Source organism: Zeugodacus cucurbitae, chromosome 4 (assembly GCF_028554725.1).
Source record: "Zeugodacus cucurbitae isolate PBARC_wt_2022May chromosome 4, idZeuCucr1.2, whole genome shotgun sequence".
NCBI classification, from domain to species: domain Eukaryota; kingdom Metazoa; phylum Arthropoda; class Insecta; order Diptera; family Tephritidae; genus Zeugodacus; species Zeugodacus cucurbitae.
Genome location: NC_071669.1, coordinates 16,713,568 through 16,741,090, shown reverse-complemented (window position 1 = coordinate 16,741,090; position 27,523 = coordinate 16,713,568). Strand labels below are relative to the sequence as shown.

Sequence of the window (27,523 nt, the reverse complement as noted above, 5' to 3'; positions counted from 1 at the left end):
TGAGCTCAATGCTAAAATAAGACAAACAGATATCCAAGGGGATATCTGCCGAGAATAGAAATAAACAGAAATAAGTTCAGGGTGCTTTGGCAACACTTAATATCCAATCACTGTCTGGTTTCACATATAATCCAAGATTGATTTTCGCTTTTCAGGACCAACTTTACAACCTAACCTTATTGAAATAAAAAGTTAAATGAAATATATTTTGCCTAAATACGGTTTTTTTTTGTACTTAATGACTTCATAAACTTAAATATGTAAACAGTCATTTAAAGTGGACTCTACCATGTTAAGTCAAAAAAATCTCATGCTAGAAAAATATATGTATTCTATCTCAAGCTCAAGCTCAACTCACAATTTCAACAATTAGTTGCGAATAGATGGAAAAATTCATTCAAATGTAAAATAACTAAGGAGATTTGGCCAAAATATGATAAGACAAGAACTCGGGTCACATTAAATAGGACCAAGAAAAGTATTTTCAGACTTACAGCTACTACTACGGGGCAATGTCCATTTGCAGAACATGCAGTGCAAATGGGCATGCCCTACATTACTATGATCTAGAAGGGAATAAGGAAATAATTTCCCACATTTTCAGTGAATGCCCAGACCTATCGCAAATCCGACACAGAACACTTGGAATCCATCAGGCATCAAACCTCAAATGGATATACACTAAAGCATATCGGACGTAAGTAGTTTCAACGAAAGTACAATATGGATTGAACGGAAAGAAACGTGATAGCAGTAAGATATAAGGTCTACGATTAGTGTATCAAAATGGCACTTCTAGTGTTAATTGAGCCCATAAAATATATTGCTGCACTCCTATCTATCTATGTAGCTATCTCAAGCTTTGACTCTAAACTGAATCATTGCATTACAAAAGCGTAAACATATAAATGATTAGATAATCATAAACCAATTATAAACCAGCTTAATATATCAAGAACATATTATACTGTAATCCATTGGGAAAAACGCTTGACTATCACTAACTTAGAAATGGTAAGATCAATAATTGACTAATAACCTTTAGTAGTGAACAGGTCTGATAAATTTGTAAATAATTCTGAAATCTTGAAAAATTTCAACTATTCATTAAAATTAAAGTATATTTAGATCAATTAGCAATTTTTCAAGTAATTTATTTCAATCAGGATGCATGGAGCAATTTTCATGGTAGATAAAAAGGCTTTTTGTTAATTAATTCGACATGTTTCTGAATAGATTAATATTATGCGACTACCATCTTGTTGATGAGTAAAAAACATGGTTCTTGACTCATCAGCAAACCTCATATTTGCAATTAATTACCAATAATATATTTTCAATTGAATTATACAGATCGAGAGATAAAATAATTTCAAGCCATAGTAATAAGAAGAAACTAAGAAATTAATTTTTAGATTTACTCTTAATCTCAAAGATCTTACTAAGCACTATAACATCTCCTATTTATGCATATGAAGTGATTATATTCGATAAAGTAGGAAGAATTGGGTAGCTGAGAGGTAGGCAGAGGGGAATTATGCGCTTTTCAGTGACATCTGTGTCATTTAATAACATATAAAGCCTTCCGCAAATATTTGAGCCTAAAGCGTTCATATAAAATACTTCTACTACTTTCACTATACTACTCTATGAATCACTGTGAGAGACAAATTTTGCATTGAGTGTTAACTTTTATGAGTGATATTCCCTAATTTTTAGGTTGCTCAAAATCGCCAAAAGGTGACAACCAATTGAAAGTTTTCCAATATGAAAAGAGTCTATTATAAAAAATCCCTCGCTATTTTGTAGTCGCCTTTAAACTTCAATATTATAATCAATAAGAAGTGAGATCATACCCAAAAGCTGTCTCTGAATGATTATCAACTTTAGCCGAGGATTACACAGATTTACTAGACCAACAACAACCCCCTCCCAAATGAGGGCATTCCCGGCGCCATTGCCGCACAATTTTGCCAAAGCACGCTTATCATATCATCATTACTTTTATTATCAGCATCTTGTGATCTCATTTAAAATTTTAATCTCATTTGCTCACACGAAATGCGACGACACACACACACCCGAGCACTCAAACATCAGCGAAGTGTATGAAATAATATTTTTATGACCGAAAAATTTTTTCAAACCACAACGTGTCCATAATAAATTTTGTGTTTTTACGACTTTTCGACCACTGGTGTTGTTGTTGTTGTTTTAGTAGCGTATATGAAGTTTTATTGTCGATTTTTAAACACACTCTTATAAATATACACTCATATGAATAACCAAAAGCTAGTGTTAAATACAAACAGACACACTTATAAGTGTGCTTAAACTAGCTCAATAATTTTTTTTCTTTTTGTTGTTGTTTTTTCGTGTTGGTTCAGGGAGGGCTTTTACTTTTTATCATTTGTCAGCGGTTGAACGCCGCATACGATTTGTGTGCGCTCGTAAAAATTTAACAAATAAATGTCGCTCAGCCTGGGAGGTAGCTAGCACCTGAATATTGTGGGGAGACCACCAAAAATGTTGAACGTTACATACATACATACAAACACTATTAACACCAGCTTTTTGGTTTGGGAATTTATGAACTTTTATTTATATAGTTTTGTATGTGTATAAATGGCGACACATTTCAAGTGTTATTACAGTTATGGTCATGATTGACCGCAATTTTTTGTGTCACATTTGCGTTTTACTTGCTGCCTTACTTGCCAGTGTGGCCTTTTTGGCGTGTGACTTACAGCAATTATTTTGATACTTTTTTCGTGGGGTCTTTGTATTTGTAATTGACTCAGTCCGAAATTTTTAATTCCAGTGAAAATGAAAGCTCGCGGTTTTTTATGCTGGCTATGGTTTTGCTACTTCATTTTTGTTGGGAATTCGTATAGCAAGTCGCTTTATATTTGATATAAGTAAGTGTTTATATACAATTTCTGTACTACAGTTGTTGTGAAAAATAAGGTGTGCACACTTACCGCATACGGATTATCCTGATTCATCATTTTGATGAGTGGTTTGTTGCTATTGTTGTTGTTAGAAAAGTCTGAAAATTATAAAAAAAAAAAATATTTTTTTAAATATTGATTACTATAAGGCTGGATGACAATAAAAATATGTTAATAATAATAAAAAGCTTAAAGAATGATAGCTGAATAGCTCCTAATGGCATTAAGCGCTTTATTTGCTTATCTCTTTATCAAGCTGAATAAAGCCTGGAATCTAAAATTGAGACTATCTTATAATTTGGGCAATCGCATAATAGGAGTCTACTGCTTAAAAACCGTCAAGGTCCTCATTAAAACAACTTAAAACTATAACTGAACAGTCATTTTGGTTCCAGCACTTATTCAGCTTAAGGAGAAGATAACTGAATAGCTCCTAATGACATTCAGCGCTTTATTTGCCTAGCTGAATATATTTTTTTCCAAGCTGAATAAAAGCTGGAGCCAGAAATAGTGACAATATGAGTATGGAGTTAACGTGTAATAGCGGTAACTATAGTCCACTGTTTACGCAATCATTTAGGCTTTTCCCAATTAGAAATAAATTGACATAAAAAAACTTGAAGTCTTTAAAGTCTCCACTAAAATAGTCTAAAACAGAAACTCTTCAGGGCTTTTGGCTACAAAACTTATTCAGCTTAAAAGGAGAATGGCTGAATAGCTTTTAATATCATTCAGCGCTTTATTCAGCTATCATTTTCTCAAGTTGAATAAATTCTGGAGCCGAAAATAATGACAATCTGACTATGGAATTGACGTGTAATAGCGGTAACTAGAGTTAACCGTTTACGCAATCATTTAGGCTTTTCCCAAATAGAAATAAATTGGCAGACATTTTTTATGTAATTTATGTCATTCAAGACCTTCAGCGTTCAGCGCTTTATTCAGCTATCTTTTGCCCAAGCTGAATGAATGTTGAAGTAAAAAACTGTGACAATCTGGGTATGAAGTTGAAGTTTAATAGCGGTTACTATATTCTACTATTCACGCAATTATACCCGCTTTTGCCCAATAGTTTTTTTTTATTTCTTTGAAATATTCTGGAAACTGGATTTTATATAAATTACTACAACTAGTTTTCATAGATGATATTTAAATGTTATTTGTTATCTAAAGATCCCTATATAAAAATGAGAAAATCTATTATGGATTTAAATGCATAATGTTTGAGCTTTAATTAACATTGACAAATGCAAATAAATGATGTTTCTAATTGACTTCATTTACATGTTATAAATAAGTTTACTACCATACAATAAATCACGTGGAACTTTGCAGATTCTCATGTACATGATAATCCACATTTATGAGTACACATTTAAATACTTGACAATTGATTAAGCTGCCGAGCATCCGTGTTGGTGAATGTTGCAAAATGCCGCAAACTCATCAAATAATAGCAGAAAATTGCATATTTATTTAACAAGTAGCCACTGAATTGATGGCTTGCAGAATAAACTGGATGCTACAAAGCAATAATCACCGCCAATTTATAACATTAAGGGCAGACAAGCTTAAGAAAATATTAGAATTACTATAATGGTAGAGTAAATAGAAAAAACTCAACAACATTAAAGGCAATGAATTTCAAATTCAGTCACAGATTTTGCATCAGTTTTATTTATAGTCTAACTTCAAGTAGATTAAACCCAGCTTCAGAACTCAGCAGTGTTTACAACAAATAGCAACAAGTACATTATTATTGTCAGTCACTGCTGCTAGCCAGTTTCAATAGTAATAGTAAACTAGCAGTTGGCTGCACCCATCTACTACTCTTGATTCTATAAAATATTGAAAAAAATCGTTAACTAAGCTTTATAAAAGAATAGCAGTTGCAACAAAAAGAAACTAAACCTGTGTTTACAATAACAAAACTGCTGTACTTGTAAACTTACCGAAGAAGCTACAATTGTCAAAAGAGTTGAGCCGTAAAAGGAGCAAATAAATATTTAGTACAATCAGAACAACAATTTAATATGCCGCAAGCGATGTGCTGCACCCACAGCAAGTGCTCATACTATTTGTGGAAGTACCGAAAATTTGAAGACATAAGACGTTGTTTTGCACGGGGTATCTTCACTGTGGTGTAATTTGAGTTACGCTCTGATACAATTTTGAAGAATTTTTTGAGTATTTAGTAACACAATCACCCAATAAGTGGATTGATTCTAAAGTAATGAGTATTCCCTATCAATCATTTAGTAAGAAGTATTTAAGTATTTTAGTATTTTGGTATTTTAGTATTTTAGTATTTTAGTATTTTAGTATTTTAGTATTTAAGTATTTTAGTATTTTAGTATTTTAGTATTTTAGTATTTTAGTATTTTAGTATTTTAGTATTTTAGTATTTTAGTATTTTAGTATTTAAGTATTTAAGTATTTGAGTATTAAAGAATTTGAGAATTTGAGTATTTGAAAATTCGAGTATTTGAGATATTGAGTAATTGGGTAATTGAATACTTGAGTAAATGAGTATTTAGTAATTAAGTAATTGAGTATTGAGTATCTCTTACTGAATATTAAATAACGGTTATCGAGTATTGAGTATTTATATTAAGAATGGGTATTTAGTATTGTTGAATATTGAGTATCGAGTATTGATATTAAGTAATTAGTATTTAATATTTGGTAATTATGCAACCACTGCAACAGTACTTCTGATTACTTGTTTTTGCCAGGCGCTGTAAAATAAATGCTTGCATTACTTACAATATTTTTTTCGAATTCTGTTGTTGTTGTTTTTGAGGCACTAATAAATTATAGTTCTAACTAAAGCAGTGCAGCTCCCAAATAAGATGTTGCAAGAGTAAGATTTTTTTACTATTCTATTATTTAAGGCAGCGCTTGGGCAAACATCACTTCAACACATATAGATATACCCTTCACACATATCTATGTAATTCTATGATTGTATGTATGCATTGTAGCATTTTGTATTTGTTTCCATGAGTATGTAAGTTCGCATATGCATTGCTTGAATGTCAGGCGTGCAAAGGTAAGCCAAAGCCCGCACTTGCCAACCGCTTGGCACTTGTTAAACAAAAACAGGTGTTTGCAACAGCTGGCTGAGCGCTTAACTTAGCACCCAAAAATGAAGAAGAAGCAGAAGAATACTGAAAAATTACAAAGCAAAAAAATAGCTTTCACACTTTTTTTTGCGGCACGTTGTTGCTGCACAATAGTAATGAGTTGTTTTGCTTTCCGTTTTTTTTCAGATTTTCTTTGATTTTTTTTCGCTGCCACACACAAACGAACGAACGCGCCAAGGCTGCTCGCGTCGACGTCTCACAATCATATGCCACACAATGGCTGAGGTGGGCATCTTCTCAACGGCTTGCACTAACAAAAAGAAAATCACAAAAAACCACTAACAAAATAGAAGAACAGATATGGAGTTACACATGTAGATAGCTGCGCTGATAAACGCATACACACACACACACACTTAGACTGCCTTTGAAGCTTTGATGCAACTGCAATTGTTCTCTCATATGTGTGCTCATTCTTGTTTACATTTAAATGCATCCGCAAGTGCAACACATACTACTTACATATATACAGACACACTTATGTACATACATGTATACATACATATATACCTAAATATATACTTAAATACATATATTCATATATTCTTACATACATATTTACTTATATCTAACCAACCATGTGGTTGCTTGTGCGCATTCTCGCTTACTTATAGCACAATTTGCATAACATTTAATGTAGACTCGCAAATCGCAGCTAAATAATATCGTTGCAAGCTACACGCGGCTCATTGCAGTGCAATCGCAGCCCCGCAACGTTTGCGCGCGCCAAAACGACCTTGACTTGTTAATTTGCTGATGAGTGATGCTGGTTAAGAGCGGCGAAAAAATAAAGCGCGAAAAAAATTAAGTATTGTGAAAAATAATGCAGCGCAAAGTAGATGTGGAAGAATTGAATAGATGATATTTGAAGATTTGGAGAGATGAAGGGAGGAAATTACTATAACGCGTAAGTAAACCAGATATTGAAGTTTAAATATTTTTAAAAATATTTGAGGATTTTTTGATGGTCGAATAAATTGTAAAAATATTTTTTTCTTAAGCACATTCTTCGCTGTGAATCGAAGACCGGTATGTTATGGCTACTGTTGAAATTAAGATTGAGTTATACAGAAATTTCTAAAGCAATCTTTAACTCTTTGACCTATGGTTGGAGACAATATTTCAAAAAAAAAGTAGGAGAAATATTTCTAATCAGGGCAATTATTACTTCATATCAGAATCGTTTTCTATAGGCTATTTTCTCATCAATCAATTTGAATTTCAACTGAAGAAAAATGAAAACGACGATCAAGCGTGGCTTAAAAACTATGATTAAAGTGAATTTCTTTCGGAAAATTGAATTTTAGGGAATGTTTTCAATACAAATAATGTTATAAGGGATCGTTAATTCCTCGGAAAAGATTTTTCTATGCATAACAAACATTATATTTCAAATGGGAAAATTCATGTAGAGTAGAATCCCGATTATCCGGATCAAATAAAAGCAAGGGTATTCCGGATAATCAAAGGTTTTGAGGAAGATTTATGGTCCTCTGAACATTGACAATGGGGAATACCGCAGACGATGGAACGATGAGCTTTACGTGTTTTACGACTACATTGGCATAGTTCAGAGAATAAAAAGACAGTGGCTACGTTGGCTAGGTTATGTTGTTCGAATGGACGAAAGCGCTCCAGCTCTGAAAGTGTTCGATGCAGTACCCGCTGGAGAAAGCCGCGAAAGCCTCCACTCCGTTGGAAAGGAAAAGTGGAAAGTGGCCTGGCTTCACTTGGTGTTTCCAGTTGGCGCCAGAAAGCAAGAAGGAACAAGTAAGGAAGGGCTAAGTTCGGGTGTAACCGAACATTTTATACTCTCGCAATTTATTTATTTAACTTTATTTATATTATATAATACACAATTTGACCCACATATTCGTCATATATATTGTATAAAGTCCATTGAAAGTTGGATACCCAAATATTAGGTTAGAAGCACCGAGGTCCTCATGTTCGATATATGGGGCCTTGAAAACCTATGGTCCGATTTCGGCGATTTTTAGAAATGGGCTGCCACACTATAAATACAGTATTTGTGCAAAGTTTTGCACCGATATCTTCACTAGTGCTTACTTTATATATTGTAAAGTAAACGATTCAGATTGTCTTCAAAGTTCTGGTATATAGGAAGTAGGCGTGGTTGTGAAGCGATTTGGCCAATTTTCACAACATATCATTGGGATGTAAGGAAACTTTTACAAACCAAGTTTCATCGAAATCGGTCAAGTAGTTCCTGAGATATGGTTTTTGACCCATAAGTGGGCGACGCCACGCCCATTTTCCATTTTGTAAAAAGTCTGAGTGCAGCTTCCATCTGCCATTTCTTATGTGAAATTTAGTGTTTCTGACGTTTATCGTTAGTGAGTTAACCCACTTTTAGTAATTTTCAACCTAACTTTTGTATGGGAGGTGGGCGTGGTTATGATCCTATTTCCTTCATTTTTGGACTGTATTAGGAAGTGGCGAAAAAAAAACGACTGCAGAAAGTTTGGTTTATATAGCTCTATTGATTTGCGAGATATGTACAAAAAATTTAGTAGGGGGCGGGGCCACGCCGACTTCCACAAAAAATTTACATCCAAATATGCCCCTTCATAGTGCGATCCTTCATACCAAATTTTGTTTTATAGCTTTATTTATGGCTTAGTTATGGCACTTTATGTGTTTTCGGTTTTCGCCATTTTGTAGGCGTGGCAGTGGTCCGATTTTGCTCATTTTCGAAAGCAACCTTCCTATGGTGCCAAGAAATAAGTGTGCCAAGTTTCATCAAGATATCTTAATTTTTACTCAAGTTACAGCTTCCACAGACGGACAGACGGACGGACAGACAGACATTCGGATTTGAACTCCACTCTTCACCCTGATCACTTTGGTATATATAATCCTATATCTAACTCGTTTAGTTTTGGGTGTTACAAACAACCGTTATGTGAATAAAACTATAATACTCTCTAGCAACTTTGTTGTGAGAGTATAAAAATAAAAGACTGTTGATTATTTTGAATATTCCTCAATGTTCACTTACCGATAAAATAGATGACACACCCCGTACAAAATTATTTACAATATTACGCATTATAACCACTGTTCTTGAGAAAATCAACGATCATTATCAGGATGATACTTCTTCTTGAAAAATCTAAGAATAGCACAATTTCAGACAATGACCAAGCATATTCCTTTTATGCTATTTTCATTTACTTGTCCAAATTATGAACTGTCCGAGTCTATATAACATTACTACTTAGTGCTTTTCTGCTCATAAGTCTACCACAAATCAAGAAGTACAGAAAACAAAATCATAATGAACGCAGTTCTGCAACTTATCAGCCTGATACTCCTGGTAAACTTGGTTTATCAGAGTCTATCACAGATGCATTCCAGGGAAATATGTGAAAAATTAATGGAATTTAATCAGCAATTTGAAATTGAGACCAATATTTTCATCTATAATAGCCGTGAAATTGATATCAGTGACTATATCACCAAAGAAACGTCAGTGATTTTAGTTAATCGCATGCAAACCAACTTTAAATAAACAGACGGACGGACGGCCAGACAGACATTCGGATTTGAACTCCGCTCACAATGGTATATATAACTCTATATCTAACTCGTTTAGTTTTGGGTGTTACAAACAACCGTTATGTGAACGAAACTATAATACTCTCTTTAGTAACATTTGTTGCGAGAGTATAAAAATGAACGGCTTTAAAGTAACATCTTCAAATGTATCTGCATAAGATGGTACTAGATATACACAAATCCGCAGTTTCAGTCTCTTCATCATCTTCTCTCTCCTTACTGTTCAAATCGTCAATAATTTTATCATAAGTTAGTATTAGGAATCCATCGTATTCATTATCGCAGTTCATCCACTCCTTGATATTCTCTTCATCGCACTATTTTTTTATCTTGCGGTTCAATTAAAGAATTAGATATAGTGAAGTTTAGTAATATATTCCGTACCTTTTTTAATGATTTATGCCGTTAAAACATTTTTAAATTGGCAAAAAGAGCCGAGACGAATGCGTTTGGATAATCGGGATTTTACTGTAAATTGTTTTGAACTCTTTTAGTAATAGCTTGTATAAATTATTATCAAACATTTTAATACCAAATTTTTTTTGTAGTTACACTTGATAGATTAATGTTATTTTAAAGAGCTTTCTGTTAAATTTTTTTCCGGTAAACATTTTATTGCGATCGTCATAGATATCACTAAAAACTCTTCTCAAATTCACAAACAATTTTGAACGATTTTAGAAGTATAACATATTTATATTTCAACTCATAAAGCCTTTACAACTTAATATATGTTCACTTGTAATATAAAAACTAAATACTCAAATCGCTTATGTATTATTTGGTATTTTTACAAGGAAAGGTTGATGCTTGCATTTCCCCTGCCAATATTAGCTTTGCTCTTAAATTAGGTTTGTTATATTAAATGATAATAAGGAAATGCCTTAGATACTTACGAAAATAGTACGTAGTAGTATTAGAGAAAATTTCTACGTTATATGTCTACATATGTATAAACCCATTAAAAATATATATATAAATGCTTAACAACGAGTTTTCGTTCCCCGTTCCGAAATATATGAACATTTTTTATTGTGAATTCAAACCTTCTATCATATTCCTGACAAAATAGAACTCGTCTATAATATCCATTAACTCTTTTAATGATCTATGACTTATAAATCTTTCAATTTGGTGGATTATTTAACAAATTAGTAGAGTATAGAGTTGAAATAAATATATTTACACATATTTTATATATAAAGAGATACTATAGAAATAAAACTGGAACTAACAAGACAATATTTAGATTAGATATAATCAAGCAAATATGTATATAATAATTATTTCAAAGTTCTGCTCAAATGATGTATATTTATATAGCATACGATTACATATTAAAAAAAAATTATGAACTAATATAGGTTTTGAGAAAACGAGTACAAATTGTTCTTAATCGTAAATTTACTAAAAATATAGGCACGCAAGCTCATACATGACAGCTTACATACAAAAAAATTATACACACACACAAAGCATAGAGACGTACTATACTTAATATATTTGCGTTGCACTATTAAAATCATCATTTAGACTATGAGTTGTCAGGCAACGCCAAATTGTATAATAAAACTTCCATATTTATTCATTATGAGTTTTTGCTGCCAACTGTATTGCATTTTTTGCACTGGCTAACTTATCTGCGAATTTCGTTGGACTTTTAAACTGAACTGTTTACTTGCATGCAATGAAAACGTTAGATAATTTCAAGCGGCACTTGTTATACAAGCGGTTAAATATACTTTTGTGTATATGTGTGTACAAATGCATGTTTGCACTTAATTTCGCTGAGCGATATTTCTCAAGTCAACAACAAAAATTCATTACATTTCATATTACATTCGAATGACATATGACATACACATATGAGAGCATTTCATGCACACGTGCATTCGCAATTATTAGACAACAAAGATGGCTGCCAGCAATTTGTTTATACTTATTATATATAAGATAAACATGCTAGGGGTTATACTAAGGCTATGCACATAGTGAGGCGCTAAGGAATGTATTAGCATTAAAATGGGTTTTGATTATAAGAAGAAAAGTGAATATAATTATTTTCTGCACTCTTCGGCAGCTTACATGGTTATGCAACGCTGCACTAAGTATGCAGTCCAAAGCTTATTACTGGCGATTTTTTATAATAGAAGTACATACTAAGAAAATGAATGCTTTCTTCATCTTTATTCTTATCATAATTCGCCATTTTGCGCTTTTGAACAAAATTTGCACGTTTCAATCGGATAATACTGCAAGGTGCCAGAAAAACTCTAATTGGGCTGGGTACAGAATTTTTTAATAATAAATTATGCCTTGCGGCTCCAAGCGTAATAAATGTAAAAATATTGTATTTTCCTATTTTTTGCCCTATATATTTGTATACTCTCGCAACCTGTTGCACAGAGTATCATAGTTTTGTTCACATAACGGTTGTTTGTGTCACCAAGAAATAAAAGAGTTAGATATGGGGTTATATATATATAAATGATCAGGATGACGAGTGGAGTTGAAATCCGGATGTCTGTCCGTCCGTCTGTCCGTCAGTCCGTCCGTCCGTCCGTGCAAGCAGTAACTTGAGTAAAAATTGAGATATCTTAATGAAACTTGGAACACATGTTCCTTGGGACCGTGAGAGGGCTGCTTTCGAAAATGGGCAAAATCGGTCCACTGCCACGCCCACAAAATGGCGAAAACCAAAAACACATAAAGTGTCATAACTAAGCCATAAATAAAGTTATAATAGTAAAATTTGGAATAAAGGATAGCACCAGGAAGGGGCATATTAGGATGTAATGTTTTTGGGGAAGTGGGCGTGGTCCCGCCCCCAAATCGGTTATTTATATATATCTCGCAAACCAATGAAGCTATATAAACCAAACTTTCTGCAGTCGTTTTTTTTCACCACTTCCTAATACAGTCCAAAAATGAAAGAAATAGGATCATAACCACGCCCACCTCCCATACAAAGGTTAGGTTGAAAATTACTAAAAGTGGGTTAACTCACTAACGAAAAACGTCGGAAGCATTAAATTTCACATAAGAAATGGTAGATGGAAGCTGCACTCAGATTTTTTTACAAAATGGAAAATGGGCGTGGCGTCGCCCACTTATGCGTCAAAAACCATATATCAGGAACTACTCAACCGATTTCAACGAAACTTGGTTTGTAATAGTTTCCTTACCTCCCAATAATATGTTGTGAAACTTGGCCAAATCGCTTCACAACCACGCCTACTTCCTATGTACCAGAACTTAGACGATGATCTGAATCGTTTACTTTACAATATATAAAGTAAGCACTAGTGAAGATATCGGTGCAAAACTTTGCACAAATACTGTATTTATAGTGTGGCAGCCCATTTCTAAAAATCGCCGAAATCGGACCATAGGTTTTCAAGGCCCCATATATCGAACATGAGGACCACGGTGCTTCTAACCTAATATTTGGGTATCCAACTTTCAATGGACTTGATACAATATAAATGACGAATATGTGGGTCAAATTGTGTATTATATAATATAAATAAAGTTAAATAAATAAATTGCGAGAGTATAAAATGTTCGGTTACACCCGAAATTAGCCCTTCCTTACTTGTTTAGTTTAATAGTTGTTAGTTTACTACTATTTTCAATTGTATAACTATTTTTGTCCGATAAAAAAGAAATCGGGTTATTTTTTGCTCATTTGCAAACTGAGTTTTTGGAAAATTAATTGATTTAAATGCGCTTTGAAGTTATCTGTCACTTCTTAAAATCTTATTTTATGAAAAGATTTTGAAAAGACATTTTCAAAATCATTCTAATTGGAATACAAGTTCTGAAGTATGACTTACTAGACCAATACGATTAAATAGCAATGCCCCTAAATGTAGGCAATACGAATTTTTTGGTTAGAAAAATAATTTTCAAGTATAGTGATAATGGGAATATTTTGATACAACTACTTTTTACTTCTAATTTATTAATAATCAAACGGTAAAAGCTATATTTTTCTAGTGCAAGAAAATCGATATACAAATTGAAAGCAGGTAATTATACTAAATGGTCTAAAATAACACTCATTTTTCATCCTTATTATTTAGTTGTTGATAAAGATGAAATGGTAGTTGTTTTGAATGGGAAGAACATATCTTTTGGAAGCAAACACATATGATGAAATTAATTTTTCTATCTACTCAATTAGGCTAGAAATAAGAAGCATTAATTATTTATTTCATTTAGAAATATCATTAATGCTATTTTCAAGGTTTTCTAAAACAGACTCAATTAGGTCAGGATAGTCTGGTCTTTAGCGATACCAAATGCACTTCCATCACATAGTCAATGAGGAGTAGTCATCCGTAAGGATGTCAGCACTCAAGATAAAGATTATTTGACTTTACTATCGATTCCTCTTACAGTTTTTCGTACTGTGGATGTGGACAAGGATGCCTTGTTTTTATTATTTCCTGCAATTCTCGTGATCTGTAGCCCCATGGTAGAGTTGACCAGACTGGGACCAAACAGACGGTTAATTTACCAGATATTTGCAGAAGTGCCGTTTGTTTATTGGATCAGTTAAAAAATGCTGTGCCAGAAGTACCATTACTTATTGAGTAAATTATAAAAATATTATAAGTACTCTCCTCTATAGTAAAAGCTTATAATTGCATAAATGGTTCGCTGCTTTGGTTCAGTCAAGCTAAAGATGTATTGTCAATATATTGTATGGTAAAATATATAAATAGATAAATGTGTATGTCTTCCCTAGTTAAATGGTTTGACATATCTTATCTTATTGATAAGTTAAGTTGATTTATAAGTGCTCTGGCTTACTCTTTTTCAAGAAATGACGATCTTTATAATTGAAAATTTTCATTGAATATAATAAGTAATAATTTGTGTAACTCTGCCGATAATAATAACAACAAATTATATATATTTAGACCTAAATATTGTCTTTGTACAAGTTCTAGAACTATGTGGCTTTTTTACATGGGTTAGTGAATATTAAGATATTACTATTAAAAATATTACTAAATATTTATTCTTAATGAGATTGCAGCAGTACATACCTTGTATATAATGCAGAGAGCTTGGTTACGCTGTTAGTAGAATTATCCGATTTTATATCTCTGCTATTCTTGTGTTGTTCTTATCATTATATGTTGTATAAATAATGTTTTTGAAGTACTTTGAAGTACTTTGCGGTAAATTTGTTGTATTATTGTTCTTTTTGCAGATATTTTCAGGTATTCTTTCTTTTTTTATTTTTTTATTATTATTTTAATCTCTGTTTTTGTTTTCAATATTTTTTTATATATTTCTGAAATTATTATTTTGATTCTTTAAAATATATCTTTAAAATATTTAGATAATGTATTTAAATATTTAATTTATTTAATTTAAATTTTTAGTGTTTATATTTTTGCTGATTTTACGCATATTTTTCCACAAGTCAACACCATAATTTGTTCAGCTTTAAAAAAATCAACCATGTGTTTCCTCATATACATATGTATGTAACTATGTTTCTGTTTTTTTTTCGCTTCTTATTGCATTTACATACACATATTTACGCCACGCATTGTCAGCCAGTCACAAATATTTTCCACTAAACGCCTGCGTTGTAGTTGTTGTTGCTGCTGTTGAGCCTTTATGCATGCGCGGTAGTAGTTGCGTCTGCGCACATGACCTTTCTACCGCAATTAGGCATGCTTAGCTGTTTGTTGTATTTACCGTGTTTGTTGCTTTGTTATTACGTAGTTTTGGCTGCCGACTTTATGGTTTATTGCTTAATTTTCGTTGAACGGTTGCTTTTTTCACTTTTTTATTGCAAATTCTTTTTTAGTAACTTCCAGGAACACTTTGGCAAGCAAATAGCGAACAATTGATTTTCAAATGCCACGCAAATGTTTTGTTATTTTTTGCAGTTTTTAAGGCTAAAAAAACGAAAAAAAAAATATGAGTGTGTAAAAAACGGTCACTACAGCTGCGCATGCGCACAAATATTTTAATTTTTTTTTACTTAATATTGCGCTTGATTTTGCAATAGTCTGCGCGGTATTTGAACTGATTTAGTGTTGTTGATCTTGTTGCATTTCACTTTAACATTTTTTTTATTTGCATTTATTACACTTCGTCGGCAGTGTTTTACTGCACACTGTTGATCTAAAAATTATTAGCGTTAGAAGAGCGCGCCTTTATTTGGTTGCCAGCTTGTGTTATAGCCAATAAGTGTGGAAAAGGGGAAAGAGAAGGGGGGTATGACAAATGTAATGCGAAAGCGCCAAGTCAATAACGGCAGGCAGTGATATGCAAGCGTCAAGGCGTCGAAAAAGCCAGTAGACTATGACAAGTCGGTTGGTCTTTCTGGTGCGATGACAAGTGCATAGGTTAGTTTGTTTGCTAGCGCATTTACATATGCTATATAAGTATGTAAATAACTACATATATGTGTTTATGTAAGTAAATAAATAGGCGCTCATATGTAAGTTTTGCTGAGTGTTTGTTGTTGTTTTGTAAGTGCAAGGTGTGTGCATTACTCGCTTGCAGCAGAGCGTTGAAGAAAGTGGAGTGACAAGGTGACAAAAATGAGATTTTTTCTATTTTTAATTTAAGTGGTTGAAGATATTATATATAGAGAGATGATTAAATATAAAATATTTTATATTTTCTCTGGCAAATTGAGGGAAAATTAAAAATTAAAAAATATTAAACTTTTTTTGTTAAGATATTATGTTTGAGTGCATATTTTAACCAAAAAAAATATTTGTTGTTGTGGTAATTTTTTTTTCTTTTACAAGTAAATCCAATCAGTTCTGCAAAAGCGATTTTTTGGTTAATTTTTTTTATTTTAAAATTTTCATTAAATGCAAAAAAATAATTGTTGTTGTTGTAGTAACCACAAAGTCCAATCAGTTCACTATATACATATGTGTTTTTGGTTAATTGTTGTTATATATTTAGAACTTCCGTGAAACCAAAAAAATATGTGTGTTGTTAAAAAATATGTTGAAAAAAGTTGTTGTTGTACTATTTTTTAATAATTCTTGAGTTTACATTGAAACCAACAATTTTTGTTGTTGTTGTAATAGTTTTTAAGTTGCCCCTCTCTCCAATTATTTCACTCCAAATGTAAACACATTTTTTTGTAATTATAAATGTAATCCATTAAACATTTAATCTTAAAATTTATTTTGAAAAAAAAAAACATTCGAAAAAAATCCTAAACACTAGTTTTTAAGTCCCAAAAATCTTAGACATTTGAATATATTGCTCATTAGTGCACCTTTAAACTGAAATATGCCCGAGTCCCGCTACACACACCTCTCATTACTTTTAACAGTTATTCATTATACCGTTATAAGTTTTTGCACAGTTAATTTTTATAAACTTTTTAATACAAACACACTTTAAATTATGAAAAAATATTAATTTTTTATCAACAAAAGCGTCTTTATGTAATTTCCAAAAAATCGCTTTAGTTACCAACCGCACAATGCACCGATTAGCCGGCTACTTAAAGTACACAAATACTGATATTCACAGTCTCCAAAAGACACAGTGGTGTTCTACTACTGGACTGCTGAAGGGATAGGGATAGCCCAGTTGCCCTACCAGAGAACACACGTACAATTCTATACATTCGTACATATCAATACATGCGTATATGTGCCGTGAAGCACTCGTAAACACCGTTATTGTTTATAAAAATTCACCGAATGTCATTTCATAAAACACACGCCACATATCAAGTAACAACCGATTTTTTGGTGTATTTACTATTTGCAACGCGTTTGCATTTGCCGTCGTCGTTTCGTTAGCCGGCTGTTTGTTGTTTAGTTTGGTTTGCTTTGCTATGATCGAACTCGCTATCGATCGACTATGTCGCCGCCGTCGCTGGGACGGTGGTCGTATTTGCCGCGTCGTGTTGTCGTTTAGCTGATCAAACGAACCAGCAAGAAAGAAGCGCGAAGTACCACTAAAGGCGAATATTGCAAAGCCATTCTGCAAAGCAATCGGCAGCAGCATGCGCCAGAGCGCTCGCTAGCCAGCTAGACATACACATACACACAAACACAGTTATAATAGTAAGAAATATAACATGTGCAGGCATCAGGCCAGTTGGCAGGCAGTCGAGTTCACGCACACAAAGCCAATAGCCGAGTGGCAATAATGTAAGACTCAGCGCAGTGAAGTGGCTGTGCGCAGTCGCAGCGGCAGCATCTCTCTGACGCAGCAGCAGCACTTAAGACAGATGCGTCAGCAGCGCAGATGTTGTGATCTCAAGCAGATGAGCAGCCAGTTAACAGTGCTCTGCAGTGATTTGTTATGCTGTAACAGCGCTGCTGCTGTTACAGCTGCTTCGTTCAGTACTAACAGTGGCAGCGCTGCTGTTTGTGAGATGTTAATGTTAACGGTAGAGATTTTTGAAGAGTTAAATATGTAATGTTAAAATGGTAGCAGTTGTAAATAGTCCAAATAGGCTGTTGCTGTTAGATTGACGGATTATTAAGGGGTTATATACAGTTAGAATTTTCAAAAAATCGATTTTTTTTATTTCATTTTCTTAATGTACATATATTTAAGAATACACACAGAAAATTTCATATCGTTCCGGTGAATATTTTCAAAGTTACAAGAAAATAAAAATTTGAAAAGGCGTTTCAGTGCTTGGAAGTACAAGTACAAACTTTAAACGCGATTTTCTCAAAATGGTGTTTTCAAAGTCGTTGACCAACATTACTCGAAATCGGCTAGATTTAACATTATTTTAACGAAATCTGTTTGGTTTTTTTAATTTCGGATGATCCAGTTCCGAGATATAGTGGTCACCGCAAAACGTCTTTTTTGAGAGGAGCTCCTGGAGATCAGCTGTAGCTCTTTTTTAAATAAATATTTTTACTAGCACTAAGTCTTAAAATACAGTTAAAAGATACCATAATATGTGTATACATTTTTGGATCAATAAATTAAAAAGTTTCCCTGGAAAAAATTCTGGAAAATTCACTTTTTTTCGGCCGTCTAACTGTATATAACCCCTTAATGGAAAATTAAAATTTCTAAAAAAATATTTTTTTTTATTATTTTTTAATTTTTTTTTAGACAGAAATTGGCATTAAATTTATTTTTATATTAATTGCGGAGAATTAGTAAATTTTTTGACAGAATTTTAGAAGCTATCTACCCAACAGAATTATAAATATGATCAACTTGGAGCACTATTAGTGATTTAAAATATTTCTAAAATGTATTAAAAAATTTAAAATTAATTAAATCACTTTTAATGATAAAAATGATAAATCCAAACAGTGAAATTTTACCAGACTTTCCCTGTTAATATCGTCCTTTTAAAATGTTTAATAGCTTACATTGATAGCATGGCCTACTACTGATTCATATACCTTTAACAGACTTTTAACTACGAATTACATGATTCAAATGTTGTTCTTATAAAAAAACTACCGATTGTTAACTGTTAAAAGCATGTTAGCTGTTCAGGTACCACCGATATATTTACATTACATAGCTGAAGCGCTGTTATACTAGAAATGAAGCTGTTAACTGTAAAATATGTTGACTGTTAACTGTTAGCATTTACTGTATTTAACATTGTCTATGAATATGTTAGTTACATCGCCTTGTATGAAGTTGCTGCCAGAACATATTATGTTAAACCATAAGTGGCAGCGCTGCTAGTGCAATATACATATTTACAGTATGGAAATTCTGTGCTCATGTTAATATTGTTTTACATACAACAGCAGCATTTAACCATGAAGTTCGCTGCTAAAGTCTTCAGTATATATCAAGCCTATTGAAAAATGCTTGATAGAAATGTAAAAATAGTAAATGGTGGACAAAATTTAAAAAATTTAGAAGAGTTTGGAAAATATAAGAAATATAAAGCATTTAAATGTATTTTTTTTTTAAATTAAGGGTTTTGGATTGATAAGAGTACAATTAAGAGTATTTTTTAAAGCTTCATATAAGATTAGTATGCGAATTGAGAGATTTTCTTTTATAAAGTTAAGCTGTTTTATAAAAATTAAAAATTATTATTAAAGATAAATTTATGTGATTAAGGGGTTAGGTGGGTTAAAAATTTCAAAATTTCAAAATTTGGAAAAAAATGTATTGTCTTATTAAATAGTGCAATATGTTTAAGATATTATACAGGAATATCAAATAAATTTGAGTAATATACTAAGAGATGTACCCTTTGGAAATTCCGCCCATCATGCCACGTCAGTATGAATGTAAAACTTTAAACGCGTTTATCTCAAAACTCAATTTTTCAAGTCGATGGACAAGATTTATCGAAAAGTCATGATGCTTTTTTGTTCAATTTTTACACTTATCTTTGAATTACCTTTTTCTAGTTAATTTACGAAATTTTTTCATATTGTTATTTTATGTATTTTTTTCGATCCAATATATGCTCTATATTTTACCAAAAAAGTGATTTTTTGATTGAAAATCTCGTTTTTGAACACGTCTTGGGAGATGAAGTGCCAACACCTGGCTTTTCGGAATTTTTAAATAAAAATTGTTTAAATGAAATAGATGATTGTATATATTTAAAAAAAAATATAAAACTACCCTTGTTTTAAGCCTCTGAAACCCACATAACCCATTAATTAAAATAAAATAATATAATATTTAAATTTATAACGAAATGAAGAGATGATAAGGGATGGCTAAGCGCACCCACCGAGCTACTATAGTATCTCAAGTGACGAAATTCATATTTATGATTATTTATATTATAATTAACAGTTTATTTTTAAAATTATATGAAAAATACTGCAACAAATTGTATTAGATTAAATTTTTCTATGCCGTACCCTTTCATACTTCCCATATGTGTGAAATATTTTTATTTTTGGGCTTAAAAATAAGTATTTCTAACAATAGAAAATATTTATGTTTTCCCCAAAGGCTCGAAAATCATTTCTGTAGAAAAAAAATTGACTTAAAACAAATCTATTAATTTCCATTTCCATATTATACATACATACACTTCTTTTTCACTTCTAGTATTATGTTACGCTTCTAATGAGGTATTTAAAAGGAAATTAATATTTATTGTGATTATTGTAAGCAGAGAAATATGTGTCAAATAAACATTAAAATGGCTAGTTATGTTTATATATGTACATTTCTATGTACTGCCAATATGAAGTTGAAGCTGCTCATACTTATTTAACAGCCTCATTGCAATAAATGTTTGAAGGTCCATGCCACATTTTTATGCTTATGCATGCAATATAGTGTTCGTCATAAATTTCACATATGAATAATAACTGTTTTTGCACAACAATAGTAACTTCGGCTTGTCTATAAAAGTGAATGTGTGCAATTGAGCATGCAAAGTGTCAGCGCTTGCCGCCTAATAGTAAACATTAACTAGCGATAGTATAAAATAATCATTTCTGCATGACAATAGTGAAGTTTGGCGGAAATGTATTAACTCTAAAGCCCAGACAGTGCCATTTATTGACAGTTTCAGCGCTTCAAATAAAAGTTTAGCTTATTAATATTTATGTATATGGTGTAATTAAATTTTTAGCGCTGAAATAAACTTGAAATTTATGAAAACGTTTAATTTTATATGCTAGCGAAATAGTTTTGTAAATACATTTGTCATAAATCCAATTTAGATTGATTGGAAATTCTTGAAGAATGCAATAAAAAGATGCAAAAATAAAAAATATGACAATACATTAATTTTTCTACGTAAAGGGCAACAGTAGATACGGTTTACATGAGCTAAAACTAGTAACAGCCCAGCATTAAGAGTAACAACAGTGAAACTGTTAACTCACTGCGCGCTGTTACTGTTAACATAAGCTGTACTAACAGCTGAATTGACTGCCAGCTTATAAGTAACGTCGCTGCAGACGCTGGCGCTAACGCAGCTCGGCCACACTGCTTAACAGCTGCGCTTGAGCGCTGCCACTCTCTCAGACACTCTCACTACCATGAGCGCGCTCATAACTTGTTTTTATTGTCTTATTTGCGGTTTGAATTCTCAACCAACATATAACTACCGTTGAGAATGTGAGCAGCAATAAGAATGCACAAATTCTCTCTACAAGCAATAACAACAACCACTGTAAGCGACATCGTTCAGCGATCAGTGTAACGACGATCGCCAACGACAACGATACACTGTAGCATTTGATTGGCTCGATTAACACAATCAGAGCACCGTTATTACAAGCGTAGCGAAGACGTACAAAAACAAAACCAATGCTTACAGCAAAAAGCAACAAAAAAGTTTACATTTTATGAGCGTAACGACGTCGCCAGTTTTTGGTGAAGAGGAGGAGCAGCAGATGTGTCGTTTTTTGACGATCATGACGCTGATGTGCGCTTATTTATTGTTGTTGCTTTTGTCATATACTTACATTTGCTGTCAGTATTGAGCGTGTAACTGCAAAGTGGGCAGCATTACAGCGCTAAATAATAGTGCGAGATTAGTGCAATGCTCTAGGCAAAAGCGGGATGGTATAATTTGCGCGCTTACTTGCTGTTCATTGTGGTTTTGGCGCTCAAATGTTGTAATTTTAATTATTTGTTGTTGTTGTATGCAATATTTTTTTTGGTGATGAACATGAATGCTAGTTTTTTAGATTTTTTCTAATATTTTTTAAAGTATTTGCACCGTTATTTACACAGAAGAAATGCCTTTCTGAGCAGTTCTTAATCGTCGCTTGCGAAATCTATACTTTTGCGCGCGCTTCTCTAACTTTGGCTTCTCAAAAAGCCGTCGGCAATTTTGTGTTATTATTAGAAGTCACAAAATATCATCTAGTCTATATAGAAATGTGTTTAAATTAAATATTTAAATTTCGAAAAATAAATTTTCTTAAAATAAAATTTTTAAAAAGAGATTTCCAACTTCATACCCACAAAAAATCCATATATTCATTCATTCTATCAGCGCTGTTAAGCTGTCGATCAGTTTGCCACTCTTCTGACGCCCGCCACACATTTTTCCTCATACAACCCTGTATCGCAACACAAATCCCTATATCGATCGCGCGCTGTCTTCCTATATAACACACAACTGTCATACATACATATCTACAAAGAAGTACGAGCGAGCACGCCTGCTTCTGGCTTAGGTGTCACTGCGCTCACAGTGACACACACGCCTTCTCTCTCTCACACACACACACTGTATTAACCCCGTCCACTTACAGTTACTTTGTTGACTGTTTGCTGTGTTGTTGCTTTGGTTATTCACTCTGTCTGCTGACGCTGACAGTTTATTGCCATCTCAGGTGATCTTATTTACTTTGGCAGCGTATGTGCTCACAATTGTGTTCTCATTTCATTGACCAATGCAGAGCAGTAACTCACTAATACATACACACACGAGTTTGTTATATATAAAGTGCTGTTATTTGTGTTGTTGTTTTTTGATACTGCTCTGCAAAAACATTGTAGCATTTCTGTGTCGTTGTATTCGTGTTGGCTTGTTGCAATTAGTTGACTGGAGGCGTGGTTTCCATCCTAATGTAGTTATATAAAGCAGCACATATGAGTGTCTGCATGTATATATTTATATGTATATGTATAAATATATGTATTTCTATGTGGGCTTGTATGTTTTGCCGTTTCGCGCTGTTACTCAAATATGAACCATTGCCAGAGGCACGGCTATTGATGTGGGTAATTAGCGTGTTTGCTGCGAATGCGATTTGATACGTAAATTATTACGAAATTTCGCAATTTGCTTCTAACAAATATGTTTATACGTTCATTTAGTATTTGTAAAGTTGATTTGTCTGCACAAAACTTATATAAATAATATCAAGCACCAAATGGGTATAGAATTTTTAAGAGTTTGTGATATAATACGATTATTTAGGAAGTAATTTTGAAAGAATTTCGCATATTTTTGAAAGAAAAAACTTTTGCTGAATACTACTAAAATTTCTATTAGTAAATACTTATGTTTAATACACATTTGTCAAACTAGTTTCTACCTAATTTTTTGATTGTCTCAATTTCTATTATTTAGGAACTCATATTACAAGGTATTTCACAGTAAAAAGATTTTTTAATGACCATTATTTCTTATATGAGAGTTTTGATAAATTTTCAAAAGTTTTTAGTGCCTTATGGACTGTTCTACAGCTGTCTAAGTGTGATTTTCTTTTTGGCGATGAACTTTAATTTTTTTAAGTAAGCTAAATCTGAAGGCATCTTACGTTTCAATCGGGTTGTTCGTTCAGCTGTTCCGATTAGTCTGGATGCCTCTTCATTTACATCCTGTTTAAGCCTCATTTGTAAGTTTGGTTATTTCATTTAATACTGAATCCACACCAAGAGCACGGTGAAGGTCAGTAGATCGAACATACCAAGGGGCATTAACTATACTTCTTAGTACCTTATTTTGGAAGCGCTGAATGCTGATGATGTGCATCTTTGACTTTAGCAACCACATAATTGAGCTCCATAGGCCCAAATTGGCTTTAGTACTTGATTATATATAAACAGCTTGTTTGCGATTGAAAGCGTGGATCTCCTACCGACTAGGTGGTAAAACTTAGCAAATTTTAAATCAAGCTCGCCCCTTATTTTCTTGACATGCTCTTTCCAGCGAAGCTTAGCATCTAGGGTGATTCCTAGGTACTTAGCATTATTGTGATGTGGTATAGGAGTACCATTTATATAAATGGGATGGTATGATGTTTTTTTTACGCAAAGTCTACGTGCATTGATTTGAAATAGTTTAATCTAATGCATTTCAATTTCAGCAGCAGACCCAAAAAACCAAAAAAAATTACTTATTGCTGGTTGAAAATTAATCAAAATTCGACAAAGTTATGAATTCTTCATTAGATAAATTGCTCTTTCATACTATTTTGAAACATATTAACTATAATTTTGACTTATGTATTTGTATTGTAAATGTGTTGAGGCAATTTAGGTAAGAACTTATCCAAATTTGATTCAATTTTTTTAATAATATGTATACCCACAGTGGCATAGAAATCAAAAGATTTTTTGAATATTATTTTTGGCTTATTTTTCCATTTAGTTATAGAAATATAAGATTCGGAGCATATATATCAAGCTAGTTCAATAATACTTGGTAAAGCGAAGCGTTTGTGCAATATTTTCGAAAATATTTAATGATCATTATGCAATATCAAAAAAAAATCATTTTTCAAGCACTTGTTTTCGAAAGACAACAAAATTATTCTTAATATATTCTCCTTTTGTTTTGCTTTTCTGTATAACAGCAAAATAATATCGCTAGATGGCGCTGATACCATCATTTTGAAAATTAATTTTAAGAATTTTTTTTCTCTGGCACAACGTTTGTAGATTTTTTATTTGGATATATGAAACTGAGTTGTTATTTTGTATAAATAACATAATAAAATGAATAAATGTACGCCGATTATCTGATAAAGCTTAAAAAGTTTTCTTGATAATCTCCCATCTCCTATACAGATAATCATGATATATGAAGAGCACTACATTCTGCTAAACAATTAAGAATCATTTACTTAGAGTTCATTGCATGAGATTTTTTTGTTGAATATTTACTCTTCTTGTTTTTTTGTATTATAATTTGACTGAGTTAATTAATGTTTATTTTAATCTTATAATATTGAGTGTCCGAACCTAACTATCATAATATTTTCGTTCTTTCCCTAAAAAAAGAAACAGAAAGAAGTGTGTGTATTGGATTCCTTTCAGCTTAGATTTACTGAAAATCGATTCAGTTTTAAAGCAAAGTTAAAAAGTTAGCTTAGGTTAATGCCAACTACTTAGCGATACCAGATGGAGTACCGTCACGTAGTTAATGAGAAGTAGACATCCTTTAGGATGTTTGCGCTTGACGCGAATTTCAAAAGGTGATGTGGTTTTACTAACGATATCTCTTCCAGAATATCGTACTGTGAAGATTCCAAGTGCTGAAACCGTTGCCTTGACACCGCAGGACAAGCACACAAGAGATGTTCCATTGTTTCTCTGGCACTTTGTTCTTGACATTTCTTGCATTCTTCGCTTTCTGTCAGCACCATCTTATAGGCGTGCGCCGACTATGACCAGTGAGTATGCCGACCATGTTCCTACATTTCCTTCTATCGCATCAGCGTCGGTAAGAATTTCGTGTATTTCTGATCTACCGCTTTACACATAACTTTTGCGGTTTTGCATCCGGGTAGATTCTTCCAGCGCCCTTTTAATTTTCTTAACAAGTTCCTGTCTATAGTATAGTTAAAGAAGAGTTAAAGATACATACATACATATATAGTTGCTTAGAGTATATGCTAGACTTTCTTCGCAAGTATATTGACTCTGATGATTCAAAACATAATATTTTATAATATTTGATAACTTCTACGAGCTCTTGAAGAATATGATGTTTAAATGATTTTTTTTCTCGATACAAAATTTACTTCCAAGAGACTATATATAGAAATAATATATAATTAAAATAGAAATAAATATATAATTAAAAATAATAATTATTCTGCGTGTGAAATAATTAAATAAAATATTCATATAAATCATTTAATTAAAAAAGAAATAGTTATCTTATTTATTTTCTTAAATTCAATTGATGTTACATCAATATAGGGGAAAAACGGTTTTCCATTTACATATGTAAAAACATACTTATATACATACATACATATACCAATACAACAATCAACAATTCTCACTGCGTAACGAAGTGACTTTGCGCATGCGCTCTGCCCTACTGCTATCAAACCTCTTTCTTTCCTCTTTCTACATTTCTTACACACAAAATAAATTAACAACAACTACACAAAAACGAAGTCACACTGTTGTGTGGTTAAATGCGATTAACAGTAAATTAGCTATGCTTTAGAGACAACGCGCACAAACGAGCGGGTTAAGTACACAAACCCAAGAACAACAACAAGAACAGAAGAAACAATAAGAAACAACAACTACCACTCGCGTTCATTCTTATAAGGTAACCCTTTCAACAAATAATAAGTCGATGCCATTTATGAAAGGGTTCCACAACAACAACAACACCTATAGAAGTGTATATGTTCGAAATACAAACAGTAGGACATTTATGGGTGTATCCTTGAAAACATACACAGAGCAAACAAAAGCATAGCACAGCACACATTCAAGTCTACCACAACACAAATTGGATTAACTTTTGTGGAATTTATGTGAAGTCAGAGCACAAAAGTCAATCTAACAATAATAACGGTGCGTTCGGGCAAAAAAAAGACATTCGAGTTTCTTTGAATTATTTAAAAGAAGCATGTTGTTGTAGTGGGTTTGTCAGTGGTTTGTGCAAAGGTTTGCTAAGTTGTAAGAGGGGTGGGAATGGGCGTTAAATGCGACACTGATGTTGTAGTAACGCCCAGTTGAATTGGATTTTGCAAATGCTTAAGGAATTTTCGGTAATTTCCAACGAAAGTCAATATGTTCAATGAAGAATTGTAGTTTTTGGTTATAGTAGTATAGTATATGGGCTATTCTCAGTGTATATGAAACGGTGAATAAGAAAACGATTGAATAAATAGAGAGAAATGCGGAATAAAGAAAAAATATGAAAATATACTTGATAGTAATCAATGTATATTTTAGAATATGGAAAATTTCTACTTGGCATGTATTTAGTCTATTTGAATATCGTATAAAATGTTAGGATTTATTGAAATGAAAGACATTTTATATGTCTTCCTAAAAATTGTGAGCCCTTATTATATCTTTATTTGCCCATTTACTCAACTAATTCTAATGGCTTTATCACTTTCAGTATCCCTTTCCTCTTATTCAGAAAACTTCGAATATTGCCATGGACTCCTTTAATTTAGATGAAAACGCAAGCCA

The 27,523-nt window shown here is 32.5% G+C and overlaps 1 protein-coding gene across 1 annotated transcript in view; it reads right to left on the bottom strand.

The window, feature by feature from the left end:
• Positions 1-17,715, bottom strand: part of LOC105215616 (knirps-related protein) — a 72,250-nt gene extending 54,535 nt beyond the window's left edge. The window contains exons 1-3 of the mRNA XM_029043329.2: positions 17,316-17,715; positions 14,737-15,603; positions 2,982-3,049 (exon numbers count right to left, since the gene is read on the bottom strand). Of these exons, the coding sequence (XP_028899162.2) occupies positions 2,982-3,008 (27 nt within the window). The 5' untranslated portion in view covers positions 3,009-3,049; positions 14,737-15,603; positions 17,316-17,715. The remainder of the gene's footprint in view (positions 1-2,981; positions 3,050-14,736; positions 15,604-17,315) is intronic.
• Positions 17,716-27,523: the final 9,808 nt, after the last annotated feature.